The sequence below is a fragment of the Phalacrocorax carbo genome, chromosome 18 (genome assembly GCF_963921805.1).
Source record: "Phalacrocorax carbo chromosome 18, bPhaCar2.1, whole genome shotgun sequence".
NCBI classification, from domain to species: Eukaryota; Metazoa; Chordata; class Aves; order Suliformes; family Phalacrocoracidae; genus Phalacrocorax; species Phalacrocorax carbo.
In genome coordinates, this window is record NC_087530.1 from 2,206,324 (window position 1) to 2,221,907 (window position 15,584).

Sequence of the window (15,584 nt, forward strand, 5' to 3'; positions counted from 1 at the left end):
AACAATAAAAGCTTTTAACAAGTTCTAGGGATTTTTTTGTGGTTGCTTGGATTTTCTTCCCCCAGGGGAAACTTGGGGTATGTGTGAAATCTCTGCTTCCAACCACCTACAAGGGGGAAAACAGCCTTTCACAAAAAATATTTTTTTTCTAATTTCAGGTGGATGTTTGCTCATCTAAAAAAAATTTTTACAAATTGCTTTGTATGATAAAATCGATTTAGTGACATATCAGACAGCATGTCACCAGGATTATATCAAAGCCTTTTTTTCCTCCTAACCCCTAATTTTTCCATACTTACCCTGCTATACCTTTACACAAGCAACTCTCAGCACTCAGCATAGCCACGGTTCGCAGATAAATCCTCTTTTACTTTTATTTCTATGGTTTGGCTGGAAAACCCATAAGCCTCTGTGTAACTTCGCAGTCTCATCAAAGCTGTCAAAATTTGCCTTGAAATGAGGACATCCAGCTTTTTATGGGAACTTTGGATAGCCAGCAACAATTAGCATAATGAAGGATATCTCTTCTAAATCGAAGAGCATTTATTGTACCTCTTTGATTCAGGAGCAAAATGTTGAAATATGAACATTATATTAGCAAAGGTTTTACCAATCACTGGGAGAAACAACCATAGTGAAATTCTTATCTGTCAAGAGGCACTAATAACTAGAGCTCATCTTTACCTCCAGTGCATTTGTATTTATTCAGCATTATACCATAAACCTACCTCTTAAGTCTCGAAACAATATAATTGACCGTACCACAGTAACGTTTGAAAAACAACTTTGCCAAATCGCAAATTAACTGTAGATTTTTTCTTTTAAAGTACTACCTGTTTCAATTTTAGGAAGAAATTTTCAGTAGAGCTACGTTTGCTGAAGGGCCAGAACAATCTCTCATTAGGTGAACAAACTCTGACTTTAGTCTCCAGAATGAATCGAACAGGCTCCTGAACCTCAGTTATCACCAAATCCACAGCTGTAGTCATGAACAATACTTTATCTAGAGAGAAAAAAAACAAAGTGATACTATTAAAAGAAGTGTTTCAAAAAAATATTCCATAACCTCTTTCTTAATAACATGAAAGAACAAAGAAGCTTTTTTGCAGAATTCAATTTTTCCCCTAATTTAAAATCTCAAAAACCTAGACGTTTCAAAACAGAAAAATAAGGTGACTATGCACTACTCACTGAGGGTAAGGAAACTTCAGTTTTAAAGACAAGAAAATCATCTTGTTAAAGAGAATAATAATTTTGCTTTTTCAAATCCCACTGAAATGTATAAAAAATCTTCATTAAACTTTAGAAAGGATCTGTATACTTAACGCCACAGTGCAGATCTCTTGCCATCTAGCCTAGTCATATTCCAGTTGGTTTCTTCGTTTTTGAGGAGCTCCTTAGACAACATTGAAGTCCCACTATTTTAAAGGTAGCATTTAAGACCATCTCAGCTGTAAGATTCAGAAAATTGACTATACAGTATGATGCTCCAAAAGGAGACAACTGGACTCAGTGACCTATGAGCTCTCTCCTGGTACTACATAATACTGTCCTTTAGGGGGGATGGCAGTCACTCTAGCAGCAGACCGTACCCAGCAGCTGACTTTTATGATTCTGCCCAGTCAATTTCCATTAACCTCCCCAAACTTTGGCATGCAACTGTGACAACAGATTGAAAAGATGATAATTCAGCTGACATCTTAAAAGAAGTAATGACAGATCTGTTTCGGGACTCGAGAGAGCAACACAGCATTAGCCATTTTCAGATTACAGTTGGGAGTGTTTTACTTTCATTTTCATAGGTACAGGAATCCTTTTTCTGTTTTAATTAAAAACTTGGACTCAGAAAAATCCAAGCTGACCACAGAAACTATGCAAGAAGAAATCTGCAATAGTTATTCAGTCCAATTCTCCAAGGGATTCTTAAGAAGCTCTAGTGGTGCGCAAAGCATCTGCGTCCTGTCCCCACACCTGCACAGCCTCCTACCGGGATACAGCTGTTCTTACAAGGTATTATCACTGAACACAGGAGTTTTCTTCTAGCCTTCTATTTTGTTTTGATTTTTATGTTCCGTCCAGTGTCCTACTTTCTGTGAATGGATCTCATACTACGAAAGCCTTTTTTGCAGGATTTGTCTTGAAAGAGAAGAGAATTGATGCGATGCCCACTACGTAAGTCATTTGCCCTGGCCAGGGATAACATCCGGCAAAGTTCATACCTTTTGGTGTTTCTTCATTTACAAATTGGAAGTGTGGAGATTTTTGATTCCAGCTCCCAGTGATCACATATGATTTCCCATCAGAACTTTTACCCATGGACTCCTGGAAACAAGATAAGTTCATGTATTTTTATTTAAAGTAAAGAAATCTCTATATTACGAAGTCTCAGCCCCATAAAACAGCTGCTGCACTGGCAAGAGAAGGGCAAGCATCTGAAGTCCATGTGACGCACTCCTGTAACAGAGATCATCTCTGATGAACAGAGTACTCAATACAATCTTTGGTCTCCTTGCTGATAACACAAAAAGGCCAATTAATACTAATTGTTATATATGTTTGTGGCATGAACATCTGTCTACGGAGACCTGAAGACCAATAGCTCATTTTGGAGGTGGCCATTTGACAGCAGCTTTCAGCTCACAGAGGTGCAGGTGAGACCACAGCCAAGTAGTTGGAAAGACAGGACTCCAAGCTGCAAAGGCTTTGCTTTTTTGATGTTGTTTGGTGGGGGGGGGAAAAAAACAACAACAAGATGGAACAGCAAAAACAAACCAAAAAAAGAAACACCTTTTCAAGCTTCTTTTAAGTTGTTCTGGAAAATCCAAGGCAATCCAGTTATTCTGGCCTCATTTTGCATCATTCGGTCTCTGAATGACAGCTGCCTGAGTGGTAAAGCATTTAAACAAACAAGGCTTTAACCATGAACTGAGGGGATGGAGTTCACTGCCTCCAATACAAGAAAACCAATTAAATCAGAACACTCTCTAACAAGCTGCTGAACTTGTAAACTGGGCAGATGTTTCACATTAACACACCTTCTACCTCACTATGATGTTCTAATACATCAGATGTGTTTTATTTTATCTTAAGTCACTATTTTATAAAATGAATTTTACTCTAAAACATCTTGAGATCCAGCTTTATTCAGCACACAAAACGTGTCACGCAGCTATCAAGAACCAAGTCAATATTTTAGCTTTAGTGTTCAGCGTGTCTGCCTTCCCACCAACCTTATTTTCCATGCCAATCCAAAGCTTGGTAAAAAGCAAAATTATTCATGTAGTATCGGACCTTTTTGGGTACTCGCTACTGTAACAAGCATGGACTTCCTAAATAACAGCAAGTTTGCTTTCACAACACACTTGCGAAGTCAGATGATCTCTATCATCATTTTATAGATGGAAAAGTGAGTCATAAAAATAAAGCGCCCACTAATTCTCAGTGTTGTATTTGAAGCCGCACAGGCCTCCATTTTTACAGTGATAAGTATGCTCTAAAACTTTTTATGCTCAAAGCACAGCTCCAATATTCAGCACCTCCAAAAATAAGGTTCCATGTTTCTTATTTTAGGCCCCTAAGTGAGAATGGTCATGACTGACTGCAAAATCGGGCAACTCCCTTGACAAAGCATCAGGTCATAGTCTAACCCTGCAGCAGAGGCAGGGATTCAAGCCCGTTGCCCCGAGCTTCACCCTCAACAGCATAAGCTACGGCATCAGTCCCCATCAACAAGTGTGCGTAAGCGTCTAAATCTTCTCTATCTATCCTGAGATCACCCACAATCGTAATCCAAATTATTACTGAATTTTGTTAATAAAAGATCCTTACCAAATCTAAAAGGTGCATGTCACCACTCCGAACATCTTTCCCACGGCTAAGGAGAAGACCAAAACATCTGCAAAGCCAGGCAAAAAATTAAACTGCAAAAATTAGACTTACTCATAAAGAAACCATTAACATTCCTTATCTAAATATTCGCTGTCACACATCACGAGCAGCCCAGGAATCCAATAACAAATGCCAAACCTTGACATTTGAAAGTAGCATCAAGCACGTCAAGCAAAACAATGTCAAGCCAATATTAAAAATGTCGAGCAAGACTTCATAAGCATATTTACAATATGACTTTACATATTTTTAATTTCCTACAGCAATCTGGAAAGTTGTTCAATTATCTTTGTTTGCAAGAACAGTGTAAAGCAGACACTGCTAACAAGGTTCCCTATCCCGTGGTGTTCTTAATTCTTTTTTTTTTTTTTTTTTTTTGAGATGTATTTGCATGGAATTTGCCCTCTGATACAGAGAAGAATCAGATGAAGTGCAAGGACCTGTCTTTTACGGTGGCCTGCACAGGTGTATTCCACTTCATCCTCTGGCTTACCACACTGTACTGCGTTTCATTTCAGACTACAAAGGCTGGCAGAGCTGTGTCTTTTCTCTGTAGCATGAGCAGCACTAAACTCTGTCAGTAGTCAAAAACCACTGGTTTATTTCTAAGCAGGGAAAGATTTGAAGTCTGAGCCCTGCCCTTCCCTGCTCGGACGCAAGCACTGGTTGAATTCTACAACTCCAGACTGTGGCAGATTTGAAGCGTACGTATTCTCAGATGCAACAGGGATGAAAGGGAAGCAAATTGAAATAACTGAGCCACTGATTATGGCCTCAGCATTTAAGACAAACTGGCCACTGAAAAGAAAAGCAGTATGTTTTTTTAAAAGAAAACATTTTGAAATGGGTGTTTAGAGGGGATGCGACCACTGGTTCCACAACCAGTTCTGGGCCAGATTTGCCTGCGCCTGTAGTGTCCTGTGCCACACACTCACTGAACAAACCAGTCTGATCTTCTGCACAGTCCCACTCAACAAGAGGCGTGGCGTCAAATTACAGAAAGCGAGTATTCCCAGAGCAATTACTGATCTGTAGCCTCAGAGGAAATAACACAAAACATCGAACAGACAGAGAAATTTTTAAAGGATCGATTAAATTACCTCTCAATAGCAAGTTCTTTATTAGTCGTCTGTTGGACGTAAATCACTATCTTCTTATCAATTCCTTGGCGGAGTTTAAAGCATTGCCTGTCCTTGTCTTTGGGAACTGCACTGTTATTTACCAGGAAAGGGAGAAAAAAAACAACACCTCAAGAGCGTCATTTATCTGTACTCCTTGCACGTATCAAAACCAGCATCAGACACTTGGTGAAGGCAGCTTCTTACATGAAAGTACTCAAAACCTTTCTTCCCTGCACAGTGCAATCAGTAACATGAAAGAAATGGCAACATAATTAGGTGATGTTATTTTATCATCATTAGGTGAAAACCAAGGACATTTAGTTTTCAAAATAAAAACTGTGCTTTTATACCATGTGGCTTAGTGTTGTGAGACTTCCAGCAGCATTTCAAAACAGTTTCTAAATATTTTTCCCCCGTGTAACACCAAGTACTACCTGTTAAGCAATTACTTATAAGAAAGTGTGTGTATCTGTCTTCCACAAGGAAGGCAACTGCTGGGGCACATGATAAGCCAACAACCCAAGAGAGCGCAGCGATCTTCAGACTGTTTCCCTTATTTTTTCTCTAGAGAGCACCTTCTCCTAAATGCTGCAAAAAGAGGGGATATTGTGCTGCGGTGGAAAAACCAAAAATAACAGTTCAGTGCTAACACACACGCTAAAGTTTTAGCATGAATATTCCCTGTTGAGCAGCACAGTAGCACTAAATACTGGACAAATTGAGACTGTTGGGTTTTGAATTTCTTTTTAAGTCAACCACATATTCGTTTTTCCCTTAGGCATAAAAATAATTCTTATTTTATTTCAGACTTTCAAATTACGCATTGTTACCCCTGGGAGTTGCAAAATTGACTGTGGAGTATTGCCCATAGTTTAACACCTCCAGTAAAACTTGGGTTTATTTTCTGACAGCAGGTGCTTACCCAGGCCGGGGAATGGCAGACTGCTTTTAACTGTCAGCAGGAGTCTTGCCTCCGGGGCCAGGACAGTGGATTTACATACTTAGAGCCAACACATGCAGCTAGACCTCATTTCCCTGGCATGACAGAAATGCACTACTGGTGACCCAGGGTGACAACTGAAGGTAGATGAGCCAAAACAGGTTCAGGTACATTGAAGACAGAGATCAGAGTCTGAGTACGTGGAAAGTGTTCTCTCAACTTTCAGGTGAGTATGGGTCTGCACGCAAAGGGTCATACGAGGATTAGTGTCAAACTGATAAAGCTCGCCATTTGAACTAAAACCTGTACTGTATGCCCAACATAGGTAGGATTCTGCTTAGCTGGAGGCAAAAATCCACTTTTCTTCTCCTTGCACAGAGTAGGTACATGGCTTTTAAATAAATGCCCTGTTCCACCCCTAATACAACTGTATTTCTGTGGCTGAAAAGATCTCTAGATGCCTCTCCGTAGCAAAGCCTGAGGTTCACTCTACAGTCCATGCTGACACACATGAGCTGATGAGGACCAAAACAGCTCCTAGCAGCTCATCTGGAAACCATGCAAGCATCAAATCCTGGGCTGGCTTATGCTACCTGCGCTGCTGTGGCTATGCTGACCTTGGTACCAAGCCAGCAAGACGGAACTTCACCTGGTGTATCACTGTGTGCTGCAGCCGTGCTTCCACCTGCCGTGCAACCCAGCGGCCGCCGCTGCATCCAAGCCCGAGAACCGTCAGTAACCTTCAGGCTCAGGCCCTGCACTAAACCCTTTTTCAGTTTCAACACTTGAGCAGTCCCTTTGGAGTACTGAATAAATACTGGATTATTAAATGGGATTTATTCATTTAATAAAACTTGAGCTGGATGTAAATCCAAGAAGAGAAACATCTCTGAAGCTGTGGCTAGGAGCCAACGTACTCAAAAAGTCAGATTATTTGGCAGACATGCTGTACTGAAATAAAGACACTTCAGCAATTACAGAAGGCTATAAATGGTTACATAAAACAGCTAGGGGCACTGTGTATAGGCTAAGCAGAAAAAAAACCCTAACTTTTCAGCATAAATTAAAAAAGGTCTTTTTAGAAACCACGGTCATGTACCATCAGACTTAACCTGAAAACAGCATTAGCTGATACAATGTGAAAAGCTGTTCTAATACTCCCACCCTACACCGCCACCTGCTAATAACACCTGGTTCAGGGGAGAAAAAAAAAAGAGGAAAAATTAAATTAAATGTTTTTTAACCTCAGAAAACAGAACTGGTTAGAAACAGAAGGAAGCTGTGTTCATAAACCTTTTTTGATACTGATAAAGAAACACTACTTCCCAGAACAGGCAAGTATTTTAATGAAACAGACCACAGCAAAACCAAGGAGAACTAATACTGATTATCTTTGATAACAGATTTGAATTCTGCATTCTGTTCTGCTTTCAATACATACATCAATCCTAAGAAATCACAGGGCAACAGGTACAGATGAAGGATTTATCCTTCATATTCTTAAAATGCATGATGTAACTAGAAGTTATACTCACCAGGGGAAATAAGGAAAGCTGATTTTTTCCTAGAATAAAAATAACAGCATGTCTACATAGGTAATGTCCTTCAAGAAATTTACCTTTCCTGGGCAGCACTGGAAGATTTCAGCTTGAACTACACAACTCCAGTAACTACCAAAGCACTATCATGTAAAGAGGAAAATGTCCAGCACATATGAGTTGTTCTATTACATTCTGCTCTCAAACTTCTCTAGGGAATTCTCTCTGTTCAACATATCTAAGAAAGATTGAAGTGAATTTATCCTATTCATGGAGCAAAAGCAAACCTAATGACCAAAGTTAAAATGCAAAGTGGTCTTTATGTTCCTGTATATCTGAACCTTCTGCCTCTACACAAACTTCTTTCCTATCACTGTAGGTAAACAACTATTTAAGAAAGGGTTTTCAATAATATTATTACATCAAATTCTAGGCACTTGCTGATCACAAATTTGTGACCACATGGCTGTTTTCTGACACTGGTTGCATATAAAGCCAGATCTCTGGAGACAAAAAACATGTTATGGACAACTACACCTTTATTTGGTTCTGGAATAACAATATGGGAACAAGTCTGAGATCTTGATCACTGAGCTCTTGGCTGATGAAGCAGTAATAGCCCTGTACTAAATATTAAAAAGTAAATGTGTCTTGTGACAAATATATTTGGCTGAATACTTCTCTGGAGAGTAATTTATCTTTCTGGGATCAGCAAAATGATTTTTAAAAGAGAAATTTTCAGAGTTTTAAATTTTCTCTGCCTTCTTTCATGGGAATTTATTAAAAACACATATCCTTATGCCTCCTGCAGTACTCACAGAGCCTCAGCATCTTTGAAAACCTGGCTGAAAACACATACAACTCTGGATATGAAAGCACAGTCACGGTGACACATTTTCAGCTTCAGCAGCAATTCAGCCGAACACAAAACACATGGCACAGAAAAGAGTTTAAAGAGAAAAGGAAAATACAAAATAGAAAAAGCACTCTGCAGGTAGCACCAGGTTCAGTTCAACGACCAAGATGAAATAGTCCAGAGGGTCATCACTGTTTTACTTCCCAAAAATGTTTCAGTCTGCGATTCATTTAAACTAGAATAGGAAACTTTCAAAAGGGGAATTTTGGGACCACCTCAGACTCACACTCTCTATTCACTCACTTTCCAACAGAACCAGAAGCTGTATGCACAGGAATGAAGAATCTATACCTGAAATAACCTTTCCCATCATCTTCTTTGATTTCCAGTGACACAGAGAAGGTGAAAATATCACTGTCTGGAGTCTGTGGGGTGGCAATGGCTGAGAGCGGAGTTTGTTTGGCAGATCGACGGAAGGCAGTGGCGAAGCTGTACAGTATTCGGCTCACCTGCATTTAGACAGCACCAAAGAAAGATCAGAAAGCTACGGACAGAGAATGAATCAGTTGAAACCTACTCGAATTTTCACTAAAGAATAGAATGAGAAGGAATTGTATGAAATTTACTTTTAGCATCTAATTAACTGGTTTTCTACACTACTCAAAAGGATAAACTATTAAACGTGCATTCGTATTTCATGCCTGAGGTTTCTATAATTATCTTAACCTGGGGTAGAAGAAAGCCAAAAGCAATGAATTACACTACTTCTGAAGTGCCTGAAATGCTTCAGTTTCATTTCACTAATAACATTTACATGTACATAATTATAATTTGACAAAAAGATTCAACTTACAGCCTCTTGGATTTCACATCGGAAGACATGAATCCTGAAGAGTTCTGCATTGTAGTGGCTTTCAGTGAAAGCAAAGCAATCACTTTCAGGGGTTCCATCATGCCCTCGTACACAGAAAAGGATTTTATAGATTGGATAGTTTGCTATTTCTGTGTTTGTCTGAGGATCTAGAAGTCTGTTAAAAGAGAGAGGAAAGAAAAAAAAAGCTTGCACCTTTAGGAGAATTATTTCAGCCAGATATTAACTTACAAGCTTTAACAATTTCATAGCTACTAGAGAAAGCACATCACAGAGAAACTAGCTCCTGTTATTTACTGCAAAGCTTCACCAGAATAATTATAGTTGAATTGAACAGCATTAAAAAAAAAAGTACAATGCAACAGACATTTCCAGCAATAATTTCCCCATAGTTTCAGGGATTAGCTTTCAAAAAGCTACACTAATATGAAGCAGTGGATAGCCTCATCCCTGTTAAGCCTCGTGTATCAGCCACTTTCCAGCCCTCCAAACTAAATACTTTGCAGGCTATTTCTGAAGTGTTCATCAACAACCACTCGCTCCCACTATGGCTCTGGGGACACCTTGGATCATCATAATATTTCATACTGATCCTTGGACATAAGATGTACTTGGTAAACAAATTCAAAGCATAATTTTTCTCAGAATCTTTAAAACCCACTTTTTCCACTAAAAGAAATCCCAAGCTGCTCATGTCTCCTCCCGGGTAAACCGGTAGCTTGTTCCCTTTGCTAAAAGGAAATACGATTAAACGCACACAGTCACAGAGCACACCTGAGTGAGCTTCGTACCTCACTGTTCCTTCAGAGACGTTAGGCACTGACAGAGTCACATCTAAAGAAATCTGGCACTGGCTTCGTAAGATGGACATCATTCTGAGGGCTTCCACTTCACTCCGGGGAGCGTTCACAGAGGCACAGCCTAAGTAGGTGAGCTTGCTAAACACCACGCTGTCCTCGTCTGTCATAGGTGTAAAAGGGCTCAAATCCTCACAGTCTAGGGTGAGACACAAAGCTGAACGTAAGAAGCAAGACAAGGCACACGTAAGTAAATTATCAGAGGTTGACTCATCACTAACTAAATGACAAAAGCAACCGAGAAACACATTACAGAAAGTCAAGTTGGGCCAAAATACTACCGGAAAACCCTGCCTGAAAGTGAGTTACTGATGGCAGAGGGTAACTCAGCTATCCCAACTCTACAACCTGTTCACTCAGAGGGCTTCTTTGAAATATGAGTGCACTGTTTTTCATTACAGCAATAAGATGCATAGATGAGGTAAACAGGCTAATATTTTATGCAGCCAGGCAAGTAAGCATAATATTTCTGTACACATCTCAAGGCTAGTGTAGCGAGTGTTTTCAGAAGAAAGGACAGTTCAGCATATGTTAACTCTTGCATCACATAACCTGGCATTTACTGCACTAGGTGATTATAATGGGAGAAATGGGGAAAGGCTGGTGGACACACCTGTACCTAAATTCTCCTTCCTTTCCCCACAACAAGCTAGCTCATAAGATATCGCCAGGCATTCCCCATTTTCTTCCTAACCTCCCTGGGATGGTTTCACTGGCAAACTCATTTCTGGTTTCTGGAGTCCCGCCACTGAGACTGGGTTAATGGTAGAGGATGCGGAAGCTTCAAGGACAACAGGTTCTTCCCCATCTCCATCAGTTCTAACTTCTTCTCCATGGTCCCGGTCATTTGACTGATCTTCCATGGGTGGGTCCATCAGCACGTCTTCAAGCTCCCTTTGCAGCTGCTGTTCGCTTCCATTCCCCACAATCTAAGAGCCACAAACAAAGTTGGGACACAAAAAAAGAGACTGTTCAAATGAAAAAGAGAAAAAAAAAAAAACCACAACCCAAAAAACCACCAAACCCTCAGGCACAGGGTCATTCGTATGACTTTTTCTGCCAACCAAAGCAGCAGTTAACAAATTTAACCTAGTTACAACTGTAAACACAAACTGCAATATACAAATGCTCACCAGCATGGATTATATCCTCCCTGCTTTAACAAACCAACAAGCTCAAAGAAGGAATCTTCTAGCCCTGGAAAAATTGAGATTACTTTCAAACTAGTCTTTAATCACCACCTAGTAAGACTAGCTTATGATAGAAGAAACTTACAGATGTCCACAGTACAGTGGTCTGTAATAATTCTCAGGATAGTACCAGAAAGGGCCAAATATAATTAAATATGCTACATGGTTCATGGGCAAGACAGCAAGGTTTCACAGGAAAGGAAGAATCTGGAACAGGATTATGCCATCATGCCGAGGAAAAGAGGTAGTGTTGTTTTATTTCCTAACACTCATCTACAGCCTGACTTTGCACTCATTGAAATCAACATGAAAGGATGAAGCAACCTCGATGAAAAATTAGATCCTAAGCTAGAAAGAGAATGAAGACATTAATTTCAGCAAACCCTTAGATACTGTGTCTAAGGAAACCTTTTGTCCATTCCTCTGCAATTAATAGGGAAGCAACTGATGCTTCATATAGTTTAGAAATTAAGCACAGAAATGGAGTTCACAGAAGTATTTTACCAGATGGCAGTCAGAGAAAGGTACTCAATTCCAACACTTCAGCTGCTGCTGGTTATTATTGTTGGCACCAAAACTCAACCCTATGAGCAGATCTGCATTTCTATATCCCTACATCTCTGCAAGCTTACTGACTTAAGATGCTACATACAAGCTAATAAAATCCAAATTGTGCAACTACCCCAAGTTCTTAAAAAGAGATTAAATGAAATCTTATTAAAGAAAATTTTCTTATTTTAATCTGTAAAATAAGACAGTAAAGAAGTGGTTCAAAAACAGGAGGAAGAATACAAAGCAGACAAAATTCTGCCCATAACACAATCTCAGTATCAAAGCAAATTCCATCTGCCTCAAAACTAGCACCTCATAGCAGAAAATTAAATTATCTTGAAAGTACCTGAAGCAATGGCCAAGGTTCTCACATTTTAAGAGTAAAAAAAAAAAAATAAATCAACTGAAGTCCAGTAAAGATTGCTAAAATAACACTGGAACAGATAATAGAACACCTTCGTGCACACAGATGAGCCTTGCAATGAATTAAATACACTATGAGCAAAACATGAGATGTCACTTAAATATTTGTACGTGCATTTCCACCAGGCATGTCTCAGGAATAATTACAGTGAGGTTAGAGGTTTCTCAGCCAAGTCAGAATTCTCACATACGGTCACTTCCATCGCATCCCCAAAGACAAACTTGTCAGTTCAGAGGGAAAGGAAGAAACATGAAGTTTACTTACTGCCTTCTCTTTCACACTCAGACCCACAATCTCCAAATAATTACCTGTATCTGCAGCCTCTATCTACATTACATTAAAGGTAAAAACTGCGTATTAGCTTTCTGGTGAAAAATAACTATTTAATATACAAGAATATTAACAAAGACCAGAAACTTCTGACCTGGAATTACCCTAGAATATAGCAGAATACAATTATTTCAAGAGAACAAAAGTCACAGATCCCTGTTCTTCAGAAGAAAGTAGGCAAAAATATGAAATTCACAGGTAATGAAAACACCAGCAAGCACACAAGATCCTAGAAGCACGAAGGACATAGAAGAAAGTAATGAACTAGTGACTTTACTACAGAATCTAAACAGCAGCAACAACAAACGAAAAAATCTGAGAGACGTTTATGCTCTTGAAACTCATACTGAAACCGAATTTTTTTAGTAGGGATTAAAATACATTCATGTTCTATCTGGGGTCATCTGCCAGGACTAGGACAGAGTAAGTGCCTTACTCAGCTGTACACTGACAGAAGTATTGGTAACCCATAACTAGTTACAGGAATCCACAGATTTGCATTTTCCCCCCAATAACTTTAGTATTCATTTGCATGATTCATCATGAAAACAATGAAAAATCTTGCACAAGCACGTGGTCATCAAAGGCATAATCCTTTTAATTATCAAGTTCATTATTCAGGTCTCTGCAGGTGTTTGTCAGAAAGATTATGATGACGATGGAAGATCACAGAATCACAGACTGGTGGGGGCTGGAAGGGCCCTCTGGAGCTCATCCCGTCCCACCCCTGCATGAGCAGGCACCCCCAGAGCAGGGGCACAGGGCCGCGTCCAGGCGGGGGGTGAATGTCTCCAGGGAAGGGACCCCACAGCCTCTCTGGGCAGCCTGTGCCCCTGCTCTGGCACCCGCACAGGGAAGGGGTTTGGCCTCATGTTCAGGGGGAACTTCCCATGTTCCAGCTTGTGCCCGTGGCCCCTTGGCCTGGCGTTGGGCACCACTGAAAAGAGTCCGGCCCCATCCTCCTGACACCCACCCTTCAGATATTTATAGGTATTGATGAAATCCCCCCTCGGTCTTCTCTTCTCCAGTCTCCCAAGTCACCCAGGTCTCTCAGCCTTTCCTCATAAGGGAGATGCTCCAGCCCCCTGAGCACCTTGGTAGCTCTCCACTGGACTTGCTCGAGCAGTTCCCTGTCCTTCTTGAACTGGGGGACCCAGAACTGGACACAGCACTCCAAATGTGGTCTCACTGGGGCTGAGTAGAGGGGGAGGATAACCTCCTTTGATCTGCTGGCCGCACTCCTTTTAATAAACCCCAGGACACCGTTGGCCTTCTTGTCCACAAGGGCCCGGTGCTGGCTCAGGGTCACCTTGCTGCCCACCAGCACCCCCAGGGCCTCTCAGCAGAGCCGCTCTCAGCAGGTCCCCCCCAGCCTGTGCTGGTGCGGGGGGTTGTTCCTCCCCAGGTGCAGGACCTTGCACTGGCTCTTGTCAAATTTCATGAGGCTCCCCTCGGCCCAGCTCTCCAGCCTGCACCATGTTACTTTACTGTACACAGTTATATGTTTTGCAACAAAACATAATTAATCAATTATAATGTCCTGCCAGCCCTGTTAAAGCCTATATATTAAAAAAACCCAAAGTAACTTCTAGTTTACAGGACGTGTTTTCTATGAAACTTGAAGTTAAAAATCATTCTGGCAAAAACCTGCATCTCATATGCTTTTGTTAACAGTGATTAAATAGACTTCAGTTTGGGTTTGGGTAAGGAAGGTGAGGAATTTATATCCAGTGAGGAGTAAATGCACATGAAAAATGTTTTATTCCATCGAGTTTACAAGCCAAAAAGTCTGAACGGTGATGTACCGTATTTGGTAAAATAATCAGTATCAACAACTTATATCTAGATAATGCCCTATAAAACATGATCTTGAAAATAAAAGTTCCCAAAAATAGTAGTGACAGGTAAAACACCAGTCCAAGTGCTTTAGGGTGCCACAGGGAATAAGCTTGTAAAAAGAAAAAAAAATAATCTGTCTCGTAAATATTCTAAAACCTCATCATCAAAACCTTCACTTAAAAAGTAATTTAAAAGCATCCCTCTAAGAAAGCTTTCCTTTTTAGCCCAGACTACATTCAAACAAAATTCTAAAAGACACAGTAAGCATACTTCCAGACTGGAGGAGCTCTGCTCTTCTCATAGCCCTGACAGACAAGCGTGACAAGCCAGCTGCCCAAGAAATGAGGCTTAAATGCAAACTGAGACTAACTTATGTTAACCAAAGCCTCTTATGCAACTGTGTAAATCCACCACATTGTGGGAACAGTGCACATTCAGATGTCAACATGCTTGAAACTTGCTGCAACCCAAAAAACCAGTAAGAGGCTGCATGACAGAGCGCAGCAGAACTAAGGGCAGAAGGGAAGGCTAAACAAAGTGTTCCTAAAAAACGCTTCATGTAGGTTTGCTCGCAATAGAGGAAAGAAACCATTTCCCCTAATCATTGTTTTCTCCATTTCTCACAAAACTGAAAACTAATTTTACTTAAACATTAAATAGGATGTAACGAACTTCCTTTACAGCAACAGGTGGGATTTATTAGACCTGCAGTTTAGTCCTTTCTTCTGATGGATGCGCTGCTGGCCTTTCCTGGGAGAGGTCTCATTGTACCATGTAGTTCAAAAATTCCTGTTCTACCGTGTGTTCCAGAAGCAAGGCTGTCGTAAATCCAGTTCAGCCCCACTGGCAGTGGGCAAAAGCAGACACAGAAACAATACGGGTAAGCAGAGACAGATAGCAACTTATATTTCTGGAAAACAGCCACTGACAACCCCTTTTTAAATTGACCCAAGTATTTCAGCATAGACATAAAGCAAAAACACATCTATGAGTTATGACTAGCTGAAAAAAAACATCACTCCTGATTGCATTCAGAAGGAATATTTATCTGTCTGGACTCAAGAAAGAATAAAAACAAAAACATGCATTGATTGAGTCCACAGCACTATGACTTAAAACTACAACATATCAACAAATGTGAAATAAGAGCCTTTGGATCAATTTACAAATTTCACAGC

The 15,584-nt window shown here is 40.3% G+C and overlaps 1 protein-coding gene across 4 annotated transcripts in view; it reads right to left on the reverse strand.

Moving 5' to 3' along the window:
- Positions 1-15,584, reverse strand: part of RABGAP1 (RAB GTPase activating protein 1) — a 76,873-nt gene that overhangs the window by 51,599 nt on the left and 9,690 nt on the right. For 2 of the 4 annotated variants that reach the window (XM_064468562.1, XM_064468563.1), the window contains exons 3-10: positions 10,766-11,000; positions 10,006-10,228; positions 9,197-9,371; positions 8,695-8,852; positions 4,989-5,099; positions 3,829-3,895; positions 2,220-2,322; positions 834-1,003 (exon numbers count right to left, since the gene is read on the reverse strand). In XM_064468562.1, coding sequence (XP_064324632.1) covers positions 834-1,003; positions 2,220-2,322; positions 3,829-3,895; positions 4,989-5,099; positions 8,695-8,852; positions 9,197-9,371; positions 10,006-10,228; positions 10,766-11,000 — 1,242 coding nt within the window. Of the gene's footprint in view, positions 1-833; positions 1,004-2,219; positions 2,323-2,787; positions 2,867-3,828; positions 3,896-4,988; positions 5,100-8,694; positions 8,853-9,196; positions 9,372-10,005; positions 10,229-10,765; positions 11,001-15,584 lie in introns of those variants that run through there. The other 2 variants (XM_064468564.1, XM_064468565.1) reach the window with 2 other exon arrangements.